General features: G+C 52.7%; 1 protein-coding gene across 3 annotated transcripts in view; it reads left to right on the top strand.

Moving 5' to 3' along the window:
• Positions 1–5,814: 5,814 nt before the first annotated feature.
• The window catches only part of Acot7 (acyl-CoA thioesterase 7), an 85,099-nt gene continuing 64,156 nt past the window's right edge, over positions 5,815–26,757 (top strand). Inside the window, exon 1 of one of the 3 annotated variants that reach the window (XM_078025124.1) lies at positions 5,815–6,083. In XM_078025124.1, the coding sequence (XP_077881250.1) occupies positions 5,899–6,083 (185 nt within the window). In that variant the 5' untranslated portion in view covers positions 5,815–5,898. Of the gene's footprint in view, positions 6,084–11,182; positions 11,509–24,423; positions 24,459–26,757 lie in introns of those variants that run through there. The other 2 variants (XM_005334722.5, XM_040287845.2) reach the window with 2 other exon arrangements.

Raw genomic sequence — 26,757 nt, 5'->3', positions numbered from 1 at the left:
ATCTCACCCCTATCTGTTGAGTTACCCAACAGTGTACCCTCCCACTGAGGAAGCACATGGACACAGAATGGGTAGGTGACCTGTCCACATAGGTGGTGAATCCAGAATGGGAATGCAGGATTTGGCCTGTCCAAGACCCTTAACCATAGGCATCACTACATGTTTTCCCAAAAATATGAAGGAAGAAATGGTCCATAGACCCATTTAGACCCATTTGTCAGATGCTTGTATTTTATTTGGGTACTTGACCACTGAGCCACAACCCCAACCCTTTTTATTTTTTATTTTGAGACATGGTCTCTTTAAGTTCCTTAAGGCCTTGCTACGTTGCTGAGGCTGGCCTTGACCTTATGATCCTCCTGCCTCAGCCTCCAGAATCACTGGTATTATAGGCTTGTGTCACTATGCCTGGCTTATTACAGTGTTTTATGAAACCCTTTTTAAAGCATATCTGGGTGCATCAATATTAAATATATAGTACATATGCCTAATTGTGGAATTGCAGATCAAATGGGGTGGCTATTATTAACTTTAGTAATTTATTTTCAACTGCTTTGCAAAGAGGATATACTGACTTTGAGAATCTCCTCATGATGTTTTATTATGTTCAAGATAAAAGTACATATTCTTAAGCATTGGCCAATTAACATGCAGAATTATGAACTTATGCATTTTATCTCTTTGATTTCCCCTCCACGTTTTTATTGATGCATTGTAGCTGTACATATTGAGGGGTGTGCTGTCACATAGTTGTCCATGCACATGGCAGAACGACACACTGGCTATCTCACGCCCCAACACTCCCCTCCTGCCCTCTATCCCACCACCCCTGGTCCCTTTTCTCTACAGATCCCCTGTGATTTTTAGGAGATCCTCCCCACTTTTCTTTTTTCCTTTCTAGCTTCTGCATATGACAGAAAACAATACGACCCTTAACCTTCCGAGTTTGACTCATTTTGCTTAACATGATGGTTTCTAGTTCCATCAACTTTCCTGCAAGTGTCATCATTTCATTTTTCTTTGTGGCTTAATAAAACTCCATTGTGGATATACTGACTTTATTCCCACCGTCTGTGCATGAGTTCCCATTGTTTCATGTTCTATACTCAACATTGACATGAAAAAATACTAAATAAATGACCAGGTGACAATGGTACAAAAATATATAAAGTGAAAGTAAAAACCTTTTTCCCAAAGTTTTCCACTATCAGCAATTTTATAAGTATCATTCCATAAAAATTGGAGTGTTATTTAAACCATACATTTAAAGTGTTTTTTTTTAGTATTTATTTTTTAGTTGTAGTTGGACTCAATTTCTTTATTGATGCTGAGGATTGAACCCAGGGCCTTGCACATGCAAGGCAAGCACTCTACTGCTGAGCCATAACCCCAGCCCCTTTAAAGTATTTCTTAAACTTAAATTGAGTTTTATTTATAGAATTGTTTTGAGATGGGATCTTGCTGTGTTGTCCAGGCTGGTCTCAAACTCATGAGCTTGAGATTCTCCTGCATCAGCCTCCTGAGTAGCTGGGACTACAGGTGTCCACCATGCCTGGCTCACAGGTATTTTTTTCTGTGTACTGGAAAGTAAACCCAGGGGTGCTCTACCACTGAGCTACACCCCAGACCCCCTTTTATTTGTTGTGAGACAGGGCCTCACTAAGTTGCCTAGGCTGGCCTGGAACTTGATCCTCCTATCTCAGCCTCCTGAGTCCCGGGCTTCAGGTGTGCTCTGCTGTGCTTTTTTCTTTTTTTTAAATGACTATGGATACATCTGCCATGGACAGATCAATTTACAGATTTACAATTTACAGATGACCTCTGACGATGATTTGACATGATTTATCAATTTACAATGGTGTTAGAGCAGTATGCACTTGACCGTACTTTTTATTTTGAACTGTGATTCTTTCCCAGGCTGGCGATAGAGGGTACCATCCTCTGTTGTGAGGCTGGGGGATGGCGGTGAGCCACAGCTCCCAGGCAGCCAAGATCCCAAGGGAAGATGATCCTGAGGTACCCTACAGTGGACTGTGTTGCCAGCATTTTGGGAGATTACAGTCACTCAGTAATTGCATGATTCAACAGATTATAAAACAGTTTGTGGGGCTGGGGATGTGGCTCAAGCGGTAGCGCGCTCGTCTGGTGTGTGTGCGGCCCGGGTTCGATCCTCAGCACCACATACAAACAATGATGTTGTGTCTGCCGAGAACTAAAAAATATTTAAAAAAAAAATAAAAATAAAAAAAATAAAACAGTTTGTGATGGATGATTTGACTAACTGCAGGTGGATGTGAGTGTCCCAACACTGATGTAGGCGAGGCTATGATCAGGAGGTTAGATGTGTTGAATGGATTTTGACTGAAGATATTTTTCAATTCACTGTGGGTTTTTGGGACGTGACCCCATAAGTCAAGGAGCATCTCTCCAGATTGAGTTGTTGATGACATTTTTATGGAACATCTACTACATGCTAGGCACTCTTCCAGGCGCCTGGAGGGGCAGAAGGTTCTGAGCATGCCTGGCATGATCAAGGGAGGACAGAGTGGCTGGAGCAGGAGATGAAGTGGGTGGCGACAGTCTTGAACCCCACAATGAGAAGAAGCCATCAGTTCTAGATTTATTTTGAATATAGAGTTTGCAGGATTCACTGATGGTTTGCTCGAGGGACATGAGAGGAGTGCAGGATGTCTCCTGGCTCTTGGCCTGAGCATGTGGAAGGAAGTAGGTGGAAGTTCTGTGTTGCAAGGCACAGAGCTGGGGGAAGACCTGAGGGGGGCAAGCTCTGGGAGGTGAGGAACAGAAGAGCAGGAGGTGAGCAGCTTCAGGCAGTGGATATGTCAATCTGGAATTCAGGGGAGAGGCTGGGCTGGCCAGAGCTAATTATTGTGTAGATGGGAATTAACTCTCAAGACAGGGTGGGACCTGGACAGTACAGGCACTGCTAGGCCTTTCCAAAGTCCTGAGAGGAGAAGAGGGCAGGGGAGCGAGGCAACCATGCAGAGCAGACTGAGTAGCATGGTCAGCAAAAGGGAGGAAAAGCAATGTGGGGGTACTGGAAGCAAGGGAGAAGGGCTTCCAGAAGAGGGACAATGTCACTCAAGGCGCAACCATGAAGGTGACTTTTTTTTTTTTTTTTTGTGGTGCTGGGGATTGAACCCATGGCCTTGTGCATGTGAGGAAAGCACTGTTCCAACTGAGCCCCAAGGAAGGTGACTTCTGTCTGACAAGGGATTATTGGGTTTAGCAGCTGGGAAGGAATTAAGAAACTCTGCTAAGTGGAGCAGTAGAGACAGAAATCAAGATGGCATGGGTTCAAAGGGGACTGGGAGGAGGGGAGGACAGCAGCTGTGGGCACAAGCAGCTCTTTTAAGAAGTGTTGCTCAAAGTGAGGAATTTAAAGGCCCAGGAGCTTAAGGAGAAAGCAGAAAACAATGTGAGAGACTGTGGAAGGAGAGAGCTAAGTGCAAACCCATTAGCACTGTGGCTAAAATAATTCAGTTTTGGGGGCTGGGGATGTGGCTGAAGCGGAGGCGCGCTCGCCTGGCATGCGTGCGGCCCGGGTTCCATCCTCAGTACCACATACAAACAAAGATGTTGTGTCCGCTGAAAACTTAAAAGATAAATATTAAAATTCTCTCTCTAAAAAAAAAAATAATTCAGTTTCAGTTTAGGGATGGCCCCCCAGACTATCCTCAAGACAGGGCAGCCTCAAAATAATCATCTGGAGCACTGTTTTCTATGGGATCAGGACCCAATTCCTGGGGCTGGGCTCTTTTCTTTCCCATGCCTATCTGGCATCTATAAAATGAATTGGGTAGACAGATACTATCATGGGCCAAAGGATAGCCACACCCTTCCCTAATATTACAGGGGTTGTTTGAGATCTTTTTCCCCTTCTGGAGGGGGCCAGGCTATTTAATCCTGACCCACTCAACCCATACTTCTGGTCTAGGAATTGTTCTACTCCAGGGTGGGGGTCAAGTCAGGCTTTGGAGGCCCTGATTTATCTCTCATCAAAGTGTTGGAACTTTTTGAGGAATTATCTCTGGTCTGAGCTCACTCACGCCAACAGGGTAGGGCTTGCTACTTTACATTTACTGCCTGGGAAGGGTGGCAGAGTTAGGGAAGTTAGAGATGGGAAGAGAACCAAGGGGAAGTCCTAGTTTCACCTGCTATGCCCAGTGCATGCATGATGTTTAAGGCTCATAAAAGTCAGAGAGGCGTATGTTATTACTTGTGGGAGGCTATCCTCGCAGGTGATTTGAGTTACCTCCCTGGCTAGGTGAGAGGCGCTTAGACACAGCTGTATTACAGCTTTCCCCACCCTTTCCCAGGTCCGAGGGCTTGTCCGTGCAGAGGCATGCCTGTCCACTGCCCTGAAGACCCAATCGTCGGCCCTGACCTTGGGATGCTGCCCCCCTTAACCTTCATTGCATGGGATTTTCCCCTGGAATTTTTTGTTCCCCAATAAAAGTCCACTCCCTGGCATTTTCTCTCTCTCTCTGTCGATAGGGAGGTTTACAAAAGAGACTATCATTTTAGGTGGCTGGAGGCAGGAGCTAGGAAAAGCCTTTCAGGAGCTGGTATTAAAGGTAATGAGTCTTGATTCTTTTATTTAAAACTCCCCAGCAATTACTCATGAATCGCACCTTCCTTCATGAAGCCAGAGCAGCGCTGGTCGCGTGGCAGAATTACTCCCATTTATCAGATATGGAAAGTGCCTTCTGACTCAGGACGCTTATGGGGAAGTGGTGTTTAATAGGTTGATTTGATGGCCTTTGATGTTGAGTCACCTTAAATCACCCTAGAAAACAGATTCAAAGGCCCAGCGGTGGGGATCAAACTGAGGGCTTCCTCCGGCATGCCAGGCGAGGCTTCGACCACTGAGCTACACTTCCAGCCCTGAAGCGTACTCTTAGGGGCTGTGCTCTGCCCTGGGAGATGCAGATCGTTCCTAAAGGCTGCTTTCACTCTCTGGTTCTGCAGAAGCACCCAGGATGAGGCACAGCTCTTTCCTCGCTCCTGGTAGAGCATAAATGGATCGCTCAAAGTGTTCTCGGGAGCTTCCGTTTTGTGAGCTCTATTTTCTTAAATCTGAGTACAAATCCACGTTCAATGTAGAAAACGTAATAAGGCAACTGCTTGGCAGGTAAACGGCTGTTGTGCTAGCATGTAGGGGTGACCGCCTCTTCCTCCTCCGGTAGCAGGGCGACAGGCTTCAGGCTGCTCCGCGCAGCACGTGCACCCCAAGCTGGCGCTGGGTGCCTCCAGGATATGTTTCTGGAGTCCGGCCGGGCGGCGCGGTCCGGTGCGCCCTCGGGTCCGTGGCCCACCGGGGCACTCAGCGCCGCTGCGGCAAAGTCCGGTCCCTGCTATGGCCACGCGCGCCGCAGTAGCAGCCCCGAGTCCCCCTTAGGAAGAGGCTTTTCGCGACCTCGTGGCTCCCCTGGGGGCACCGCTGGGGCGCGGGGGCAGGGCGGGCAGCTCTCGGCTGTGTGCCGGCACTCGGGGCCCTCCCCGCTGACCTCACCCGGAGCCCGGCCCGGCGCCGGCAGCGAATCGCCGCGCGGGCGCAGGGAACGCCCCGCACTCACTCGGCCGCGGCGCAGGCAGGCAGAGCCAGCGCCCGCCGGGCTCTGCGACCTGGCTACCCGTCGGCGCGCTCGGGACGGCTGCGGCTCGCGTGCCCGCCCCGCAGCGGTGCCGCGCAACCGCCCCCGAACTTTCTGGAAGCGGCGCCCCCACAGCCGCCCCCGCCGTCGTCGGAGCGCGCGGCCTACGCCGGCGCCAGCGGCCTTGGCGGCCCGCGGGGCGGGGCCAGAGAGGGGGCGGGGCCATCGCGGGGCGCCCGCGCGCGATTCGCCCCCGGCGCGCAGGGCCCGCCTCGCCGGCGCGATGGCTCCGCCTCCGCCCTCCCCCTCCATGGCGCCGCCCGGGCTCATTCATTCCGCGCCGGGCCCGCCGGACACCTGCGCTCTGCTCCCTCCGCCCCCGGCCGCCGCCTCCGTCGCTTTCGCCGCCGCCGCCGCCAGCATGTCGGGCCCCGCCGCCGAGACGCCGTCCGCCATCCAGATCTGCCGGTAAGACGGCGGCGCGCGCCCGCGGCGCCCCCGGCCCGGCCCGGCCCCCGCCGCCCGCGCCGCCCCTTCCCCGCCGGCCTCGCCCGCGGATGCCGCCCCCACCCGCATCCGCTGCGGGCCGGGCGGTGTTCACCCCTCGCCTCCCGGCGCCGATGCCCGGAACCCCCTCCCTGGCAGGGATGCGCCTCGCGATGCTGCGGAACCGGGCGGCCCCGTCGGCTCCTCCCATCGGCCTCCCGGCCGCATCCCAAGGGCGGCGGCCGCGGTCACCCGGCTTACGGTGGAGCAAGCGGGACCGGACCGGGCCGGCGACGGGCGGGGGCGGCGCACAGCCCTGGTGGCGTGCCCAGCTCGCTGCGCCCCGGGCCCCGCGCCCCAACCCCGGCTCCTACAGGATTCGGGAGGTTACCTCGGCCGCGGTGCCTGAGCGAACCTGAGCACCCAGAGATGCACGTAGATGCCCTCGTTCGAGCTCGTGGGTGTGTACCCTTGTGGGAGGGGGCTGCAGATCTACCATCTCTGAAGTGCTCTGCTTTGGTGGAGGGGAGAGCAGGTGTTAAAACGAGGAACAGATACTGCTCTTCTTCTCTAGCGGTTCACTGCTCAGCAAAGGGAATGAGTGGTGCATCCGCCTGGAAGCATCTTACACAATAGGGGCGAGTATTGTTGTAAAAATGCTCCATTCCCCCATCCTTCCTCCACGGGTCCAGCTTAGATAGAACCGGAACCCCCAGAGGAAGCTGGAGATCATGAGCGAACTGGTTTCTCATAGGAGCGGGGAGGGCAGCCTCAAGGTTACTCTGCGTCTGGCAGAATGGAAGCCCGGGAAAGCTGGCATTTGTGCATGAGCTAAGTAAGGATCAGGAGTCTGGCCACTGTGGCCACCTGCCATGGACCCCTAGTGAGAGTTTTGGGGGTGGGTGCCTCAAATGCAGAAGTTGGGTATCCCGCTGACCTTGGGCCCAAACCATACCCCCATGGGACAGGTTACTTTTCCTGTGGATGTTACAGTGTCCGTAAAAGGCTGGGTGTATTGGTAAGTACTATTAAGTGGAGCTCAGTTAGCCTTCTGTATTGGCTGAGGTCCTTTTCCCACTTCAAGGTCAGTTTTGATTTTCCTAGAGGGAAGTCTTTGGGGAAGCCCTGATTAATTTTCTTTGTTAGGTGGCTCTCCTGGCCCCACTCACTCCAGCCCTTCAGGGGCAAAGGTGTTAGCAATTACTGATATTTGGATGTAGATGGGCCTGGAATCAGGTCTTCTTATCTGGCTGATTTAGGGGCATCTTGGGCTTCATTGTTTACAAGAGGGTTTTTAGCTGTCTCATCTCACAATTTGCCCAGCTTCCCTTGGAGGTGGGTGGTGGGTACCTCCACCCCTCCTGCTGTGTAGAGGAGGAAATTGAGTAACTCAATAAACTCATCCAGCTCCAGAGCTCTGGAGGCAGGTCCCGCCCTGGTCTTCTGATTACAGTGTTCTTCCACTCCTCTGGCAAATAAAGAAAATACTGGTCTGAATCTACCCTAGAAGGGCTGGGCTCTTATTTACTTCTTATCAGGGTGATGATTAGCAGTCAATAATACTTTTTTTCTACTAGCTTCGAATAGTTTTTCTCCAGCATTAGACACTTGCATAAACTGACAAGCACATGTGTGTACTTTTTCTTACCTATTGCTTCTACAAGATTGCCTTTTGCTACCCCAGAATGACAGACGCATATTGTCCTTAAGTGGCAGCCTTGGCTGAGGGATGCCAGAGCAGGATCCTGGCTGAGGTGAGCCTCAGGCAAAGAACATGAATGCCAAGGGAAGGGAATGGAAAGGGTGGTGGTCACTCTGGCTTGCCCCTTGGAAACCCTGGACACCGGAGAGTGGGTATAGCAGGGTAGGGAGCCCTTTAAGGACATCTGAGCCAGCACCTGAGTTGAAAGAGGAGCCACCTGGCCTAGCTCATCCAAGCCATGAATTTTAACAAGACTTCACTCTTCACTGGACACCAGCAGGAGCAGAGCCCTGGGAGGGAAGCTGAGGAGTGGAAAATTTAGTCTGCCTGTCTTGAGAGTGGTCACAGCCTAGCAGGGCAAGGGTGCCAGAGTCCTCACCCTCCTAGAAACTAGGTAATCACATGTCTCAGTTCAGAAGCTATTGAAGAAATGTAGCTTCAAAGGCAAGTGTGGGCAGGGGTGTAGGCAGCTCTGTATCCTAGGCCTGAGGGAGGGATGGGTTTAGCCTCTGCCCTGTGGACACAGAGTGACCTGAGCACGCTGCTTCACCTTTAAGCCCCTGCTGCTCATCGGTAGCTCTGAGTGCCCACTGCTTGGCACCTTGCAAGTCAGTGGAAGCTCTTTATGTCACAGGTGGGGCACTGGCCCAGGAGGCCGCTGGCCTGAGTTCCATGCCCTGCTCTGCCTCTTGCTTCAGGCACATTCCTTAATCTCACCAGACCTCTATGTCTGTGTTTATAAATTGAAATTGTACAGTGCCTGTCTGTAAGTATTGTGAGGAGTGATATCTGACACTTATAAACATGAGCTCACGAAAGAGAGAGCCGGGCTGGGGATATAGCTCAGTTGGTAGAGTGCTTGCTGTGTATGCACAAGGCCCTGGGTTTGGTCCCCAGCAACACACACACACACACACACACACACTCACACAAGGACAAAGGATGAGAGCCACAGCTTGGGCAGCCAGGCCCGTGTGGGCTGTGGATGTCGTGCCCTCCTCATTTTGAGCCAGCCTAGAGAGATACAGCCAGCCCTCCCATAGCTGTGCCAGAGGAGGGAGACTTGGTATAAGGGGCCTAGCAGGCACATAACCTCAGAGCCTGCTTGTGGGGAGGTGTGTGAGGTGTGCGGGGGGGGGGGGGGTCGTTTTGCTTGTCCTGCTCTCAGATGCAGATCTGCAGCCGTGCCCGACAGCAGGGGCTGCTCTGTGTGTGTGACGGAGAATGCCTGCCCTGGAGCCTGGGTCTCCTAGACGTGCCAGTGGACGCTGGTTGAGTGGTGATGTTTAGTATGTTGTGGGGTTGGAACATTTTCCCTTGGGGCTCCATCTTTGGCTTTACAATGGAATTAGTGAAAACAGAATCTGATTTACAGAAATCACTCAGCTAATATTCTGAACAGTCCAGGAAGTAATGTACAGAGCTGGCTCCCTTCCTGTTGGGATGTGGGGACCCTAAGTGAAGATGCAGTCTTTGCCTGTGATCCCAGGGCTCTGGAGGCCCAGGCAGGAGGATGGCAGGGAGGCCAGCCTGGGCAACTTAGCAAGACCCTGTCTCAAAATTAAAAAAAAAAAAAAAAAAAAAAGGCTTATGTAGCTCAGTGATCATCTAGCATGCCTGAGCCCTTGAGTTCAGTCCCCACACTGCAGGAATACCACCAGCACCACCACCTGTGAGGTGGGATGTACTGACACTAAAACATACCTATGTTAAACTTGCAGTTTGCTGAGTTGTGACATGTGTGCACCTGTATGATGGCCACCTTGTCATAACAATATTTCCATCTCCCTGGAAAGTCCCCATCTGTGGTTTGGCAGTCATTTCCCTTCCTCATCACTGCAAGCAGATCTGTTTTCTCTCCCTCCAGTTTTGCCTTTTCTAGAGTTTCACACTGGCGGACTCCGCAGCACCGTGTCTGTGACCTGGCTGGTGTGTGTGTTGCCTGGTAATCTTCCGTTCCCTGGACATTGAAACTGATTGCTTTCCTCTCCAGTCCAGGAGCAGCTGGGCTCTTCCTAACTTTCAGCAATTGCGAATAAGGTCCTCAAATGCAGACTTCAGAAAGCTTAGGACTTAATGGAACAAATTCAAACTGTCCCTTGATAGTCAATGATGTCAAGGACTTTGCATTACATATTTTAGGTGGGATCATTGTTTTGAGCTTGTATGTATGTGTATGTGTATGTTTAAGATATGGTCTTGCTGTGTTGCCCAGGTTTGCCTCTAAAGCCTGAGCTCAAGAGACTTTCCTGCCTCAGCCTCCTGAGAAGTATGCACCACTGTAGCGTGCCTACTCCCAGCTACTCAGCAGGCTGAGGCAGGAGGATCACAAGTTTGAGGTCAGCCTGAGCAACTGAACAAGACCCCATCTTTTTTTTTCTTTAATTTATTTTTTGATTAGACACAATACCTTTATTTATTTATTTATTTATTTTTATGTGGTGTTGAGGATCGAACCCAGGGCCTTGCACATGCTAGGTGAGCGCTTTACCACTGAGCCACAACTCCAGCCCCCCCACTTTTTTTTTTTTAGTTGTAGTTGGACACAATACTTTTATTTTATTTATTTATTTTTATGTGGTACTGAGGATTGAACTCAGTGCCTCACACTAGCTAGGTGAGTGCTCCACGCTGAGCCACAACCCCAGTCCATAAGACCCCATCTTAAAATAAAAATGGAAAGGGCTGGGGGTATAGTTTGGTGGTGGATCCCCTGGGTTCAGTGTTATCTTTTTTTGGAATGCTGAGATGTTCACAGATGCTGTGCTCTGAGGTCTGGGATCTTCTGCGCAATAATCTGGCATGGGGGAGTGAGAGGAGCAGAGAGGAAACCAGAGGGGTCCAGCTGGTTTTTTTAGGAACGGCAGGATGGGGGATATGGCTCGTTCCCTCTGTCTCTCCACTCTTATAACCTTTGATTCCTTCTACAATGAGGAGTAAAAAAAAAAAAACCAGGCTTCTGAGCCCCCTACCCCAGACCCAGAATGGGGATGGAGGGCAGGAAGCTGCATTTTCCCCACCGTCCAGGAATTGCCACACTTCTTAGCCTCCCTGCCAGACCAGGACCTCTGCACCACTTGGCAGCCTGCCAGCCCTGTTGGCACCTGTGGTACCCACGCACTGAGAGCTTTTGGCCCAGGTGGAACCTGTGCTTCTACTTGGCAGAGGCAGGCCAGGCTAGGCTGAGTGGTGTAGAGGCATGAAGGTCTGGGAGACAGGGCTTTGGAGGGTGATCCTCTGTCCCACAGATGGGCGGTGTCCTGTCCCTGTCTCCTCCTCTGATTTGCTCAGGACAGAGCCTGGGCTGTGTGGCTTCAAGCCCAGTCATGAATTTCTTACATCACCGGCTCTGGCTTCAGAAGCTCATTCGCCAGTTGGTAGGAGAGGAAGAGGGAGCCCAGACGCACTCCCTCTGGGAGCCCTGTGGGATCAGGACGCTCACTGCCAAGCTGGCCAGTGGACACTGGAGCTAAGCGCCTGCCTGGAGGAAGCTGGGTAAACCCTTGAGCCTATTCACTGCAGAATGAAGCCGCTGGCGAGGGCCCTTTGCCTCTGGGAACTTGGGCGACAGGCTGCTTCCTGGAGACTGGCGACTGGCCAGAAGTGTGTGTGGCCTGGGGGAAGATGCTGGGCTTCTGTCCCGAAGGCTTTTGGAACCAGGACTAATTTTCTGCAGTCCCGCCCTTGCATCACCAGAACGGGAAGGTAGGATGACTGGCAGTATTCCGTGCCCAGAAGTGTCTTGTACCCCCAACCCCCTATCCCCACGTGATTTGGAGGATCTGATGGGAATCCCTGGGAAGGAACAGTGGGGGTGGGGTTTTGGTGAGTTTGAGTCTGTCAGTCTTAGTGGAGACCTGACTTGTTCTTCCCCCTGGGCCAACCTCTGACCTGCACTCTTCAAGCAGCTGGACCACTGGTGTCTGCTCCCTCTGCTCCCAGCTGGGTTCCCCCAGAGGTTGTGCAGGGCAAGGGGAGGTGGCCAGCTGCTTACAAAGGGCTTTTGCATCTTTTATTTCTTTTAAGTTTTGCATAACTTAGCCCAGTGGGCATGTGTGTCTGGGCCAGCTTTGTTGGATTGTGGTTCACCCCTGCTGTGCAGCTCAGGTGGTTTTCCTGTGTGACCCTGCCTTCAATCAAGTTTTCAGGGGGTGGTAGTCTTGTTCTCTGGCTTGGAATTCCTGTGACCCCACCCTCCAGGCTCCCGAGTGACCAGAGAGTCTTTGTATGCTAATGAGATGACTGGTGGCTGGGGCCCTAGGCAGGATCAGAAGGTTGGAAACGCCCACAGGGGGTCAGGCCTAGGGTTGAGTTAATCACCTGGTCAGTGATTTGGTCATGAAATCTCCCTAAGAATCCCTAAACTAGGGCTGGGGGCTGGCAGGCCCAGAGAGGCAGGAAGCTCTGGGCCCTTACCTTGCTCTCCCTCTGTTCTTGGGTTTTGTCCTTTATAATAAACCTGAGATAGTGAAGTCCCTCCTCATGTGTGAGCTGTTCTAGCAATGATCGAACTTGAGGAAGTGCTCCTGGGAACCCCTGGATGGTGGTCACCCCTGGGACTTGGGACAGGTGTTCAGGGCTCTGCACTGACTCTGGGACTCAGTGTCAGCATTGAACTAAACTGTAGAATCCTGGAGTTGTGTTTATTATCAGAAGTGTGGTGAGTAGGAACAGCTCTCCTGGGAGAGGACGTGCCCAGGTGACGCCAGCTGTCTGGAAGGGGAGCACCATAGCACACTCCCTCCACTCGTCAGAGCCATTCCTGTCTGCACTCTTGCCAGCACTTGCTGTTGACCTGATTGTAGTCATCTTCCTGGGTGTGAAGTGCTATCTGAGTGTGGTTTTGATTTGCATTTCCTCAATGAATAATGCATGGGACATCTTTGCTTGTGCTTATGGTCATTTGCTTATCTTTGGAGGATTGTCTAATCAGGCCCTTTGCCTACTTTGCAACTGGCTGATTTGTCTTTTTGTTAATTGAGCTATAAGAATTTGTTACATAGTCCAGGTAAAAGTCCCCCTCTCAGATAACAATATTTTTAAATTAATTTTTTCCAGTTTTTAAAAATTGCATTGGGCCCTACGTTCGAGCACCTGCCCGGCCGAATGGGCAGGTGACACTGGGTTCCATCCTCAACACCACAACAAGCAAACACAAAATGCAACAAATGGAACTTGCGCACACCGCCCTCCATCTCTAGCCCTCCTCCCCTTGTAGGGGGATGCTCGTCCCTGCTCGGCTCCCCTGGGCCCTGGGGTTTCATGTGGTGGAATCATGCAGTACCTGTCTGCTGTGATGTCCTCTAGTCATCCGAGTTGCAGTGTGTCTAGTGGCCTTGCCTCGGAAGGCTGGATAGCCTGTGGCATGGGTGACATTTTGCTCCTACGCTCCTGTGGCTGGACACTGCCTTGCCCCCAGTTTTAGCCACTGTGAACTTGAGTGCCCATTGAGGTCTCTCCTCTGAGATGCTGTTCTCCGTTCTTTTGGGTGTATATCCAGAATGGGATCTAGTGGCGATTCGGTTTCAGGGTGTTTGAGGAACCCCACAGTGTTTTCTACAGACCATTGACATGGCTCCGGGGGTGCACCGATGCTTGTTTTTGTTTTTGTTTTTGGATGGGTTGGGGGGTGTTACTGCAAAATGAACCAGAGTCTTTTCAGTGATAAACAAACTGTCCCCCATGGAGCCATTCGGGGGTCCATTTTTTTTTTTTTTTTTTTATTAACGTCCTCCTGGGTGTGAGGTGCGCTCCTGTTTTCTGTTGTATTGGCATAATGATTAGTGATGTGGGCACCTTTCAAGTGTTTATGGGTAGTGTGTATATCGTCTGTGGGTAAATGTCTACTCAAGTTCTTTATCCATTTTTTTTAAAAACTTTTTAGTTGTAGATGAACATAATACCTTTATTTTTTATTTTTACGTGGTTCCGGGGATCGAACCCAGTGCCTCACGCATGCTAGGCAAGCACTGTACCACTGAGCCACAACCCCAGCCCTCTTTGCCCATTTTTGAATTGGGTATGTTGTTCTAAAAGTTTTCCATATATTTTGAATATTAATTTCTTATCATTTATATGATCTGCAAATTTTTTTCTATTTTTGTGGCTTGTCTTTTTTTTTTTTTTTAAGAGAGAGTGAGAGAGGAGAGAGAGAGAGAATTTTTAATATTTATTTTTAGTTTTCGGTGGACACAACATCTTTGTTGGTATGTGATGCTGAGGATTGAACCCGGGCTGCACGCATGCCAGGCAAGCGCGCTACCGCTTGAGCCACATCCCCAGCCTCTGTGGCTTGTCTTTATACTATTTTTTTATATTTGTTTTTCAGTTTTAGTTGGACACAATACCTTTATTTTATTCATTTATTTTTATGTGGTGCTGAGGATCAAACCTAGTGCCCCGCACGTGCTAAGCGAGCAGCTCTACGGCCGAGCCCCAACCCTGGAGTGCTTTACCACTGAGCTACATCCCCAGCCCTTTTTATGTCTTATTTATTTTATTTTTAATTTATTTTTTTATGGTGCTGGGGATTGAACCCAGGGCCTTGTGCCTGCGAGGCAAGCACTCTACCAGCTGAGCTATGGCCCCAGCCCTTATTTCTTATTTTGGAAGGCAGCCAGCTATGCTCACGCTAAACCACCATCGCAGACTTATTTATTTATTTATTTATATTTTGGAATGGCCTCTCACTAAGTTGCTGAGGATAGCTTTGAACTTGAGATCTTCCCGTCTCAGCCTTTGTGTGGCCTCTGTGCCCTGCACCTTTATACTCTCTTGATAATTTTTTTTTAAAGAGAGAGAGAGAAAAGAGAGAAAGAGAGAGAGAGAGAGAGAGAGAGAGAGAGAGAGAGAGAGAGAGAGAGAATTTTTTAATATTTATTTTTTAGCTTTCGGTGGAAACAACATCTTTATTTTATTTTTATGTGGTGCTGAGGATTGAACCCAGCGCCCCGCGCATACCAGGCAAGCGCATTACCACTTGAGCCACATCCCCAGCCCCAATACTTTTGTTTAATTTATTTTTTCCATCAATTTTTTTTTTTTAATGTGATGCAGAGAATTGAACCCAATGCCTCTCACGGTGCTAGGCAAGCGATCTACTACTGAGCCACTATCCCAGCCCTCTGTCTCTTTTTTTTTTCTTTTTTTTTGTGATGCAGGGGATTGATCCCAGGGCCTCAAGTGTTGGATATTCTTTTAATGCACGATTTAAAAAAAAAAGTCATGAAATCCAGTTTATCTAATTTTTCTTTTGTTGTCTGTGCCTTTGGTGTCATGACCAAAAAATTAGAGCCAAATTCAATGTTGTGAAGCTTTGTTTTGTTTTCTTCTGTGTGCTTTATGGGCTTACATTTAGGCCTTATGATCGTTTTGAGTTAACTCTTACAGATTTTGTTAGGTAAGGGTCAAACTTCATTCTTTTTTATTTTTTTCTTGGTGGGGCTTGAACCCAGGTCTTCACACAGGTGGGCAAATGCTCTACCACTGGGCTGCACTCTCTTTTAATTTTGAGACAGGGTCTTGCTAAGTTGCTGAGGCTGGCCTTGAACTCAGCCCCGCCCCCCGTAGCTGGCATTACAGGTGTGGCCACTGCACCTGGCCACCTTTTCATTTCAGGGATATCTTTGGAAACACACAGGTTTTAATTTTGATAAAGTCCAGTTGATTCTTGTTTTTTATTTTTGTTTGTTTTGGTTTTTTGGTGCTGGGGATTGAACACAGGGCTTGTGCTTGGGAGGCAAGCGCTCTACCGGCTGAGCTACGTCCCCAGCCCCCATTTTTGGTTGCTTGTGCTTTCGTTGTCATGTCTAGGAAACCTTTGTCACAAGATCCAAGGAGATAAAGATTTACTTGTGTGCTCCTTGCATTCAGGTGATGGCCTGCTGTGAGTTCCTGGCATGGGGGTGAGGTGGGGTCCAGCTTCGTTCTTTTGCATGTGGACACACCTCTTTTCACAGACAAGAGGTCACTTTTCTTGGCTGAAGTCAAGATGCTTGGTACGTGGAGGGCTGAGACCACTGTCCTCCTGACCTCACAGGCTTCTTCCCACAGCCCCGCCCCCTTTCTCTGAACTCTCATTTCCAAGGGGACCTATGCAGAAAGTCCATGAGCAGCAATTAAACTAGTGCTCCTCCTGCCCAGCAGGAGCGGGTCCTGCTGTGCCTGACCGCCAGAGCTTTCCTTCCCCTCCCACCCTGAATACCAGCCTTTGTCCCCTGCTGGCCTTCCTGCCACCTCTTCTCCCCCTCCCCCAGGTCTTTTTCTGTGGCCTTAGCCTATCCCGTCGGGGCCAGCTCCCTTGGGCCAGAGGCAAAGGCATGCAGCAGGCCAGGGCCAAAGTGTATTGAAAACCTCTGCAGTTGGGAGTCTGCGTGGAGCACTGCTCTTGAGCTTGCCCCAGGGCTGCCATCTGGTTGGACATCAGAGACTTAGGCAAATCAGTTTTAAACCCAGCTGGGGAGGTAGCTCTCAGGAGAAGGATTTTTTGCTAGGCAGGGGCTCTACCTCTGAGCTATACTTGTCCCTTTTTATTTTTTATTTTGAGACAGGGTCTTGCTAAGTTGCAGAGGCTGGACTGGACTTTGCCATCCTCCTACCTCAGTGTCCTGATTCTCCCTGCAACCGTGCTTGCCTAACCTTAGGGTTAGGGTTAGGGTTTGGTGTTTGCAAAACAAATCTCCCCACCCTTTCTGCGGGCTGTGGGTCTGAGCACCTGACAGTGTGTCGGGGAAGCCTGGTTTCCTGGGGGGCTGCAGCCAGGGTCACCTTCCCATGGTGCTAAGTTCCAGAAAGCACAGCAGTTGTTCACGTTGGTTTGAACCCAGCAGTGCTTAACCACTGAGCCACATCCCCAGCCCTTTTTTATTTTGAGACAGTATCACCAAGTTGCTGGGGCTGAACTTGCAATCCTCCTGCTTCAGCCTCCTGAGCCACTGGGATTACAGGTGTGCACAATTGTCCACGTTTTATAGACGGAGAAACTGAAGCAGAAGTAGCCAGCCCAGGGTCAGTAGGATGACTAGAGCCCAGGCTTCTGGAACTGAGTTCTCTGTGCCTCTCTGCGCGTTGGGGGCCTGGTGGGGAGGAGGGAGGTGCAGCCCAGGTGTATATACACAGTGGAGTTTTATTCAGTCATAAAAATGAAATTGTTGCTGGGCACAGTGGCGCATGCCTGAAATCCCAGCAGTTTGGGAGGCTGAGGCAGGAGGATTGTGAGTTCAAAGCCAGCCTCAGCAAAAGTGAAGTGCTAAGCAATTTGGTGAGACCTTGTCTCTAAATAAAATGCAAAATAGGCCTGGGGATGTGGCTCAGTGGCTGAGGGCCCTGAGTTCAATCCCCAGCACCCCCCTTAAAAAAAAATAGAAATTGTCATTTGTAAGTAAATGGATAGAACTAGAGACCATCATGTTAAGTGAAATAAGTCAGACTCAGAAGGTCAAAGGTTGTATGTTTTCTCTCAAATATGGAAGCTAGAAAAGAAAAAGGAAAAGAAAGGTGGGGTGAGCTCATGAAAATCAAAGGGAGCTCAGTAGAGGAGAGGTTGGGAGGCGGGGAGGGAAGGGAGCGCTGAGGAGTGATACTGGCCAAATGACAAGTTGAATGGTGTGTGACAGTAGATCCCTCACTAAATTGCTGGGGCTGAACTTGCAATGTCATGATGTACAACTGCCATGCACCAATGAAGATGTGGAAAGAAAAAGAACTACAGGAAAAAAACCGAAGCGCTGGCCCCCCAGTGCAGTGGGGAGGGTGTTCTGGCCCTGGGAGGAGACTGGACACAGCCTCTGGTTCTCATAACTGGTCTCCTGAGCCTGGGAAGCTGCATGCTGTGTGCCCTGCTGTCACCAAGGAAATGGGCTGGACCTGTGCACTCATCACGGGGAAGGGCCTTGTGCACGTGAGGCAAGCACTCTGCCAACTGAGCTACATCCCCAGCCCGTCTTCTTTTTTTTTTAAACACACACAACACAGGGTCTCCCTGTTTTGCCCAGGTTGACCTTGAACTCCTGGCACAAGTGAGTCTTTTGCCTCGTCTTTAAGGCTGGGACTCTAGATACATGCCATCGTGCCCAACCTGTCCCCAAGCTTCTGATGGTAGCCCTGATTGAACCAGCTGAAGATCTCATTGCCTCTCGGGCATCCACGTGCTGCGTGGGCACACACTCTGGGCCTCGGAGAGGAGGGAGTGCTGTAGCTGGTGGCCGCTGCCCCAGTGGGCGCCAGCTGGCCTGTTCCCCTGTGGCTGCTGCCGTGCTCGTCTGTTGTGCTCTCTTTGGAACTCAGTGCTACGAGGGGAATTGCTCTTGATGCCCGGCGCCCCCAGAAGCCAGGTCCTGGAGACTGATGCTCTGGGCTTGGGTGACGGCAGGCCGCGCGAGTCTCATGTCCTTATAAAAGGCAGGCACTTAGAAGTGGCGACACTCGTAAGCCACGGCCAGGCAGAGCTGGGCGGGGAGCTGGTTCTGCCGGGCGATTCAGCACACCTGCCCATCGTGTCTGGCTAGGTTGGGTGTTAGTGGCTTCCATGTACCCACTGAGTTTGGACGTAAGATCTTCTGTATCTGATAGAACGGAGAATAGAACTCACGAAAGCGCGTGCATTTTTGTGGACAGTGCCTGCTCTCTGCTGTGCTATTTTGTGTTCCCACCAGCAGTGATAGGGAGTCCGCTGCTCCATGTCCCGCCAGCATCTGGTGCTGGCAGTGTTAGCCCTAGGCCTGTCTGGCAGGGGTGCTGTGACAGCTCGGGGCTCTTCTGGTTTGTGTCTCAAATGACATAGGACATGGGGCATCTCTGTTTTATGTGCTTTTTTTTTGCCACCTGTATGCTTTTTCCCTGAGGTGTTCCTTCAGGTCTTCGGCTGAATATTATTTTATTTTTTGGTACTAGGGATTGAGCCCAGAGGTCTTTTACCACTGAGCCACGTCCCCAATAAACTACTCCCCCACCCTTTATTTTTGCAGACAGGGTCTTGCTAAGTTGCTGAGGCTGGCCTTAAACTTGATCTGCCTCAGCCTCCCAAGTCAGTGGGATAACACATGTGCACCTGTGCCCGACTCTTTTGTCACATTTTCGCTGGCTTCTGGTTTCCCTTTCCTTTTTTTGCAGTTTTGGAGATGTCCCGGGTCCTGAGCATACTAGGCAGGTGCTCTGCTTCTGCACTACATCCCCAACCCTGGCTTGTTCGGTACCAGGGATTGAACTCGGGCACTTGACCCATATTTTGTATTTTATTTAGAGACAGGGCCTCACTGAGTTGCTTAGCACTTTGCCATTGCTGAGGCTGGCTTTGAACTCATGATCCTCCTGAGATACTGGGATTACAGGCATGCACCACCTTGCCCAGCTTATTGTTCAGTTTTGAGAGTGCTTTGTAGCAGGGCGCAGTGGCACACACTTGTGATCCCAGCAACATAAGAGGCTGAGGCAGAAGGATTGCAAGTTTGAGGCCAGCCTCAACAACTTAGCAAGGCCCCAAGCAACTTAGCCAGACCCTGTCTCAAAATAATGTGGCTCAGTGGTAAAGCATCCTGGGTTCAATCCCTAGTACTAACAAAGGGAGGGGAGCGCGAGCGCACATGCACGCGCTCTATGTGTCTTGGATACACAGCCTACATCAGGTTTGTGTTTTGTAAGGGTTTTCTTCCAGCTTATCTCTTCATTCTCTTAACAGTGTCCTTCTCAGAATTGAAGTTTTAATTTCAGTAACATGGACACTTGAGCCTTTCGACTGACCAGTGAGGAGAAGCCGTTGTTCTGGCCAGAGTCACACTTGGCTTTCCTCCTCTGAACTTTACCTTGGTTGTTTCCCTGAGAGGTGGTAGGGGTGTGTGCCTCCAGCCTGGAGTGCTGCACCGCACAGGGGCTGGGGCAGGGTGTGGCAGGTCCTCTGGGGCCAGACCTGGCTGTGGGGCCAGGCTGCTCCTGGTCTAGCCTGCCTCCTATGGGGGCCTCTGTCGGGGCTGGCCTCTCTCCAGGCCACTGTGGCCGTTTTCCTCAGGGGCTCTCTTCCTCCCTCAGCAAGTGAGATCCTGGGTACTATGGTGACCACAGGCTGCATCCTCTGGAGTTCTTCTGGAGAATTACACAGGGGGCATCCCTGCCAGTCCCTGTGGGCCACAAGAGGGCTTTGACCAGTGCCCACCAGCATGGTGCCAAATGGTGTCCACCTCAGGTTCTGGGACGCATGGGCACAGAGTAGTGGCCAGAATGCTTGGAGCACCCTGCTTCCTGCCCAGGGACCGGGCCTCAGCCCACTTGGAGAAGTGGGCTGTGTTCTGGAGGCTCGCCCCGGAAGCCGAGGGGCTTGCCAGGAACTGACTCTCTGGGCAGTGTCGGAGGGGAGGACCTTGTTCAGGTTGCTTTATTGGGTATAATTTATTTAAGTACACAGATAAAGTGCAGCTTCGTCAACTTTGTCCCGTGTGTGTGAATGTGAAGGCATCACTGCAATCAAGATAAGCAACTGGCCTGGCACCCTGGAGGCTCCTTCCTGTCCTCTGTCCCTCCTGCCTTCTTCCGCCCACAGGCACTGTTGTCTGGTTTTGTAAAAGTGGAGGCGTGGGGTGGACACTGGTTTTGCCCAGCCTCTTGCACTCTAGCCACTTGCTTGGAGAGGGGCCTTTTGAGGAGGGTCCAGGTGGTTGGGTGTGTCCCCCGTGCTCCCGGTTTCTTGCTGAGTCGTCTCCTCTCCCTGTTCCCGTGTGTTCTGTGGGTGGCCGTCACATGGAAACCCCTTGGGTATTTGCCTGCAAGCTCTGGTAGGGACAGCTGCTTCCATGGGTGATATGGGAAGACACTAGAGGACGGTGGGTGTAGTTGTGGCAGGTGTGTGTTGAGCCTTTTGAGAAACTGTTTCTAAAGTGCTTGTCACTGTGTCTCCGGCCTCCAGGCAGGAGAATTCCAAGGACTTGGTACAGTCTTAGGGATCAGCCATTCAGAGAGGGGTCTAGTGGGGCCTCACTGAAGTTTCTGTTTTTCTAACGTCTGATGATATTGGGTCTTTTTTTTTAAATTATTTTTTAGTTATACAAGGGCACAATATCTTTATTTTGTTTACTTATTTTTATGTGATGCTGAGGATCGAACCCAGGGCCTCACACAGCGTTCTACCAAATATACCCCCAGTGTATACTTGCTGACTGCATTTTCCCGTTTGAGTGTTGAAGTCTTGACTGTTTTAGAAAAAATGACACTGTTTTGTGTCATTTGTTCTCTCTTTTTTTGTTTGGTACCAGAGATTGAACTCAGGGGCACTTCACCACTGAGCCACATCCACGGCCCCTTTTATTTTTATTCTGAGACACAGTTGTACTAAGTTGCTTAGGGCCTCACTAAGTTGCTTAGTCTGGTTTTGAACTCGCAATCCTCCTGCCTCAGCCTCCCAAGCCACTGGGATTACAGGTGTGTGCCATGGTGCTTGGCCATCATGTGTTTCCTTCTTGAGCTCTGAGAGATCTTTATGGAGCCTGAGTCTAAGTTACAGTCTTATCAGCTTCCTCTGGGATGAGGGGCGTTTTGGGGGGAGGAACATGGCCTTCACTTTCAAGGGACGTTGTTGCAGAATCTGGTCTCTGGAGTTGAGCTGCCTGTCTTATTTCCTGCCTCTCCTTTGGCTCTAATCCCTGGTACTCAGGTGAGGGCCCCTGCTCTTTGTTTAGTGTTGGGGGACGGGAAGAGCTGCTGCCACCTCTTGAGGTGTTGAAAGCGACTGGTGGCCAGTTTCCCAGAAGAGCACCCTCACAGGCTGGGGGTATGAGAGTGTGGCCGAGGCCCTGAGCTGCCTCTGCTTACAGGCTGGCTGGATTGTGTAGGGTCGGGGAGCCTGTGTGTCCAGCTGTGTGGTCTTTAGATGGTGTTGAGTGCCTTTCTGGGTCAGGGGCAAGGTGTTTTGTGGGCTCCTGCCAGGTGGCACCCACGCAGCATATTCTGGAGCGGGAGGAGCCTGCCTGTTGCCCCCGGCTTCCTGCGTCCATCCGCTCGCCGAGTGTGGCACCCGTGTTGGTCACACTCATAGACAGCAGGCACCCTTTGGGCTCTAGGACTCAGTGGGTGCTAATAGATTCCACCACCATTAATTCCAGAACATTCTCATCACCCCCCACCACAAACCTACCGCCTTAGCAGTTGCTGCCATGCCTGGCCCCTGCCCGGCCCCTGCCCACTCCGCCTGCCTTCTATCTCTGCAGGTTGGCCTCTTCTGGTGTTCATGTGCGGGGTCACACAGTGTGATGCGTGTTTTCAGGGTTCGCCCGTGGTCCAGGGCGTTGGCAGGTACTTCAGTCCTTCCCATGGCCGAGCGCCGTGCCATCGTGTGGCCCTGCTTCTTCACCTGTCAGTGATGACGGGTGGGCTGCTTCCTCCTCTTGGAGAACATCTTGGTTTGTCACTTACAGTGGCTTTTGTTTACCTTAGATGGGAAGCAGTACCTGGTGGTTGTGGTGTGACAGGCTGTCCTCTGTTGATGCCTTGAGCCTCTGCCTCTGTTACCACGGTGGCCCCGTTTGGGGTGGGCTAGGGCTAGCGGGGAGGGAAGCCAGGGTTGCTTAGGGAGGTGGCAATGCCTGCCTGCAGGGATGGGGCCAAGTCCAAAGGGCGCAGCACTGGGGGCCTCAGCTTGGGAAGGAGCAGCAGAGGCTGGGAGGACCATGCTCACGCGGTGCTGAGGCTTGGCCCTTCTAGTCCTCAGGAAGGGAGCCAGTGGGGCCTGTCCCAGGGAGAAGGTCAAGCAGTGAGTCGGATGCCGAGGGGCTACGGGTTGTTGGGGGTGGTGGGGGTGTGTTTGGATGATACGTGGCTTGTGCATCAGGCAGGCACAGCTGTGGCTTCTAGGCACTGGGACTTGGGGGGACTCTGTCACTAAAATGGCACCCTAGGCCTTGGGGACCTTCTTTCTATTTTGAAGGTAGGAGGTAGACTGGCTGGACCCAACAGGGGGCCTGGGGCACCCAGAGTCATGGACTTGGTACCCCAGGGCTCTGGATCAAGGAAGGGAGTAGTGGCACATGCCTCTGTTCCCAGAGACCACAGCTAGAAGCCGAGGCAGGAGGATGGTGAGTTTGAGGACAGCCTCAGTAATTCAGTGAGACCCTGTCTCCAAATGAAAAATAAAAGGACCGGGGGTATGGCTCAGCGGTACAGCACCTCTGGATTCACCACGGCAAAGAACAAAATAACCAAGTGCCCAGGTGGGCAGCTGAGGGCAGTGACCCCTATTGGGATGTGTGGCTGGGCTCTTTGGGAAGGAAGGTCAGGCGCCCTCGACCTCCTCCCCAGGGAGACATTTTGGGTATGGTTGGGGGTCCCTTAGAATCCCCTCTGCCCAGTTCCAGGCATGCAGCATCCCTGGGCTGGTGGGCTGAGGGCAGAGCCGAGGGCAGCCTGGCACTCTCCACTGTGACCAAGCAGGGCCAGGGGGCTGGGGCTGCCCCCTCCCTGTAGGACCCAGTCCTGCAGCTTCCTCCTTCCTGGTTTCGCGAGCAGGTGAGAGGCACTGCTGGCAGTGACACCGAGCTTCTAGGATGATTTATCTGCACTGCTTTTACCGGCATGGCCCCAATTAGGAAGTCCTCCACGGCCAGTGGCGCTGAGTGGCAGCGGAAGCCGTGCCTTTGATAAGAGGTGGCCAGCGTGTCTGACCTGCCGTTCCCTTTTGACAGCCAGGCCTGTGAGACTGGCCCAGATGTGTCAGGGGCCAAGCAGGAGGCCTGCTCTGGAGGGACGCCCCCAAGTTGCCACTGGATTTGTCCCTGTCCCGTGCAGCCTCCTCTCTGCCAGTGCCCCTCTGTCTGGCAGTTTCCGTTTCAGTTGCTGGTTGCAGGATTCCTGGGAAAGCTGCCCTGCCCAGGGTGGTTGGGGGCAAGGTCTCGGGGCGAGGTCATGGTGATGACACATTGGGCCCTCCCTTGAGCCCCAGCCGCAGCACCTGCCCATGGGCGGCTGTGACTGACTCCTTCCCTCCTGACACCCAGTGGAACCTGGGAGGTGGAGTGAGGGGACGATGCCTGGCCAGGATGGGGGCACAGCGGCTCTCAGGGACATATGGCAGCACGAGGACCTGGGGTGGAGGAAAGGTGTGGGATTGCTGAACCGAGACCTCTTCTGCAGCCAGTTCCGGGCCCTGGCGCACGGGGAGGTGGCCCTGGGGACGGGTTTGGATCCAGCAGGATGCAGGCCCAGGTCTGGCAGGGCCCTCAGCAGCCTGTGACCCTCCCCTCCTGTCGGCTCTCCAGGAGCTCCAGAAGGCTGGCTGTGGGACCAATCGGGGGCTGGCAGTGTGCCCTGGGGGGACCACAGACCCTGCAGAGGTTGTCCCTGAGGCCGCACCTTTGCCTTCCCACCCTCCTGGCACAGCAGGCAGAAGGGCTGGCAGAATTACTTTAGTTATATGATTGTACAGCAAGTTTCTATGACGACTGGCTTTCGGGGACGCAGCCTCTTCCTGTTTAGATTGGGCAGCCCAGGAAGCCAGCCGGTACTCCCACCACGCTGGCCCAGGCCGCGGAGCCCGTATGGTTCTAGGCCAGGCACAGCTGACCTCACTCTGCATGGTGGGGAAGGGTGAGTGGCCATGTGACGCTGGCTGCTGCTGCTGTCTCACCTTACTCTGGACCTGAGCCCAGGCTGTCCGCTGCCATGGCTTCCCAGCTGAGCAGGTACTTCTGGTCACAGCCCACCAGGCTGTGTGGGGACCATGGCTGGGAGATCGTGTCTGGGAGACTCTGGGTAGAAGGGATGGGACCCCCTGTGCCTGGCAGGCCAGCTGGCTTCATGTGGCCAGGGGTCAGCAGCGCACCCAGCTGGCCCTGTTCTTGTGGATCCTGGACATATAGATGATCACCCAAAGCGGGGACAGAAAGTCTAGCCCCGGGCCTGGTGAGCTCAAGCCCTGGGATGTGGTGGCTGCTGTCCTTGCACCTCTTCGCGCCTTTCCCTGCTGGCTGTGCTGTGTCCCGAGGCCTGGGAGGCCCCTGTCCCCAAGAGCTCTGGGTCCTGGGGTTGGTGGGTGCTGGTCCCTCCCCTGCCCTGACCAAAGTATGAGGCTGGAAAAATAATAGTGGTGACTTATCCACCCCTTTCCGTCCTGCTCTGAGCCCTGGAGTGCCCGGAAACTGTCCCTTGACCCCGCTGTTTCTTTCGCCCCATCCTCTTCTGGGGCATATGTGAGTCTCCAAGGGTTGGAGGAACATTGCCGGAACCTTCTTGGACAGCCTGTTGAAGAACATAAACTGTCACTTGGGCTTCCATGGGGGCTTCACTTGTGTTGGCATTGGCCTTGGAGGTCCAGGGCTTGGCCACATGCTGCTTTGTCCCTCCTGTGGTGAAGCGCCAGCCCTTCTCCTTCCAGGAGTGGCCACCCTGTCCTCCTGTACCCTGGGCCAGGGCACGAGCGCGGCCTTTGCTGCCATCAACCTGACGGCCGCCTGCAGCTCTGTGAGGAAGGACAGTTGTCCAAGATTTGTCCAGAAACTTCCGCCCTGACCGTCTGTTCTGGCAGGTGTTTGTGCTTAGGCCACTTGCTAGGATGGTCTATGGGTGTCCTTGCAGCTGGTCACCCTCTAGCACAGGGCAGCAGCCAGAGTCCTGGCTGTCTGGGTGCCACAGAGACCTCAAGCGGATGTTGTCTGCCCCAGGAACCTGCCTGCGCCTCGCGCCGCCCTCCGGCTTCAGAGAGGAGTGCAGCCCTCACCGAGGAACAGAGGAGCAGAGGAAGCCGCACCGCCGCCTCGTTGCCATGGTTTTCAGGCAGCAGAGTTGTAATTTTAGCGCTGACATTTTGGAGGCAGAGTCAGAGACCCTGGCCGCACTCCCAGCATGCTGTGGGAGGGGTGGACAGGGGTCAGCACCTCGGGGCTGCTGCCAAGATGGCTGAACTGGCTTGGCTGTTGTGGCCACCCTGTGGCTGTGTGGGCCCATCTGTGCCACTTGTTGCTGCCTCTGTAGGAGGAGCAGGGACCTCCGTCAGGGCTGCCATGTGACATGACCACAGAGCAGGTGGCTTAAAACAGCAGGGACCTGTCTTCTCTCCTAGGGGTTAAATCTGGAGGCCGAAGTCTGAAGTCCAGGTATCTGCAGGGCCGTGTTCCCTCTGGGGGCTCTAGGGGAGGTGTCTGTCTCAACTTCTGGTGACTTTGGGCTGTCCCTGGTGGTCCCTGACTGATGGCCGTGCCACTTGAGCCTCTGTCTTTGCACAGCCTCCTCCCTGTGTCTCAGGTCAGTCAGTCACTGCCTGGGGTCACCCTGGTGCAGAGTGGCCTCCTCTTACCTGAGCCACATCTGCAAGGATGATTCAGAACAAGATCATTTGTAGTCACAGGGTTTAGGACTTGAATGAGGCTTTTCATCCCAGGCTCCAGGCTGGGCTCCACCCAGGGAGATCTGGAAGAGCAGGGGGTGCGGCCAGCCTCTTGGGTGCCTGCCCTAAGGCTGGGGCAGTGGCTCCTCCAGGGTCTACTTGCTTGTTCTGTCTAGGGTGCCATCCCTCTGCCTCTGGGCAGGCATGGCAGAGCCACTGCTGCAGGGCACTCCTAGGACGGGTCCTGGCCAGTCCATGTGTGACGTCGAGGTGGCCAAGGCCATGCGAAGGATGCGTGTCTTGAGCTGTGCCTTAAACAATTTCTGGTTGAGGTGGTTTGAAATCTGAAAGCCCACTGAGCCCTTGTCTAGTCGCTCTTCCCTTCCCAGGAGCACCGAGGGCTTTCAGAGGCGCGCTCAGGTCCCCTTGTCCCCACTGGCCTGTGCCTGGCTGTGTTTTACCTGACCTTGCTCAAGCAGAGTGTGATCCATGGTGTGAAGACTGCTGAGGTTCTCCGTGCTGACAGGGGCAGGTGCCCAGCCTCCGTGTCACAGCCGTCTTTGCACAAGCAGCTGGGACCATGCTTGGTTTATGGGGGCAGAGGTGCCTGAGGGGCAGCTGCCTGCAGGTGGAACTGCTAGCCTGGGCGCACTGAGCAT

This window comes from Ictidomys tridecemlineatus, chromosome 11 (genome assembly GCF_052094955.1).
Source record: "Ictidomys tridecemlineatus isolate mIctTri1 chromosome 11, mIctTri1.hap1, whole genome shotgun sequence".
NCBI classification, from domain to species: Eukaryota; Metazoa; Chordata; class Mammalia; order Rodentia; family Sciuridae; genus Ictidomys; species Ictidomys tridecemlineatus.
The sequence above is the reverse complement of the archived record's forward strand: the minus strand, read 5'-3'. Positions and strand labels throughout refer to the sequence as shown.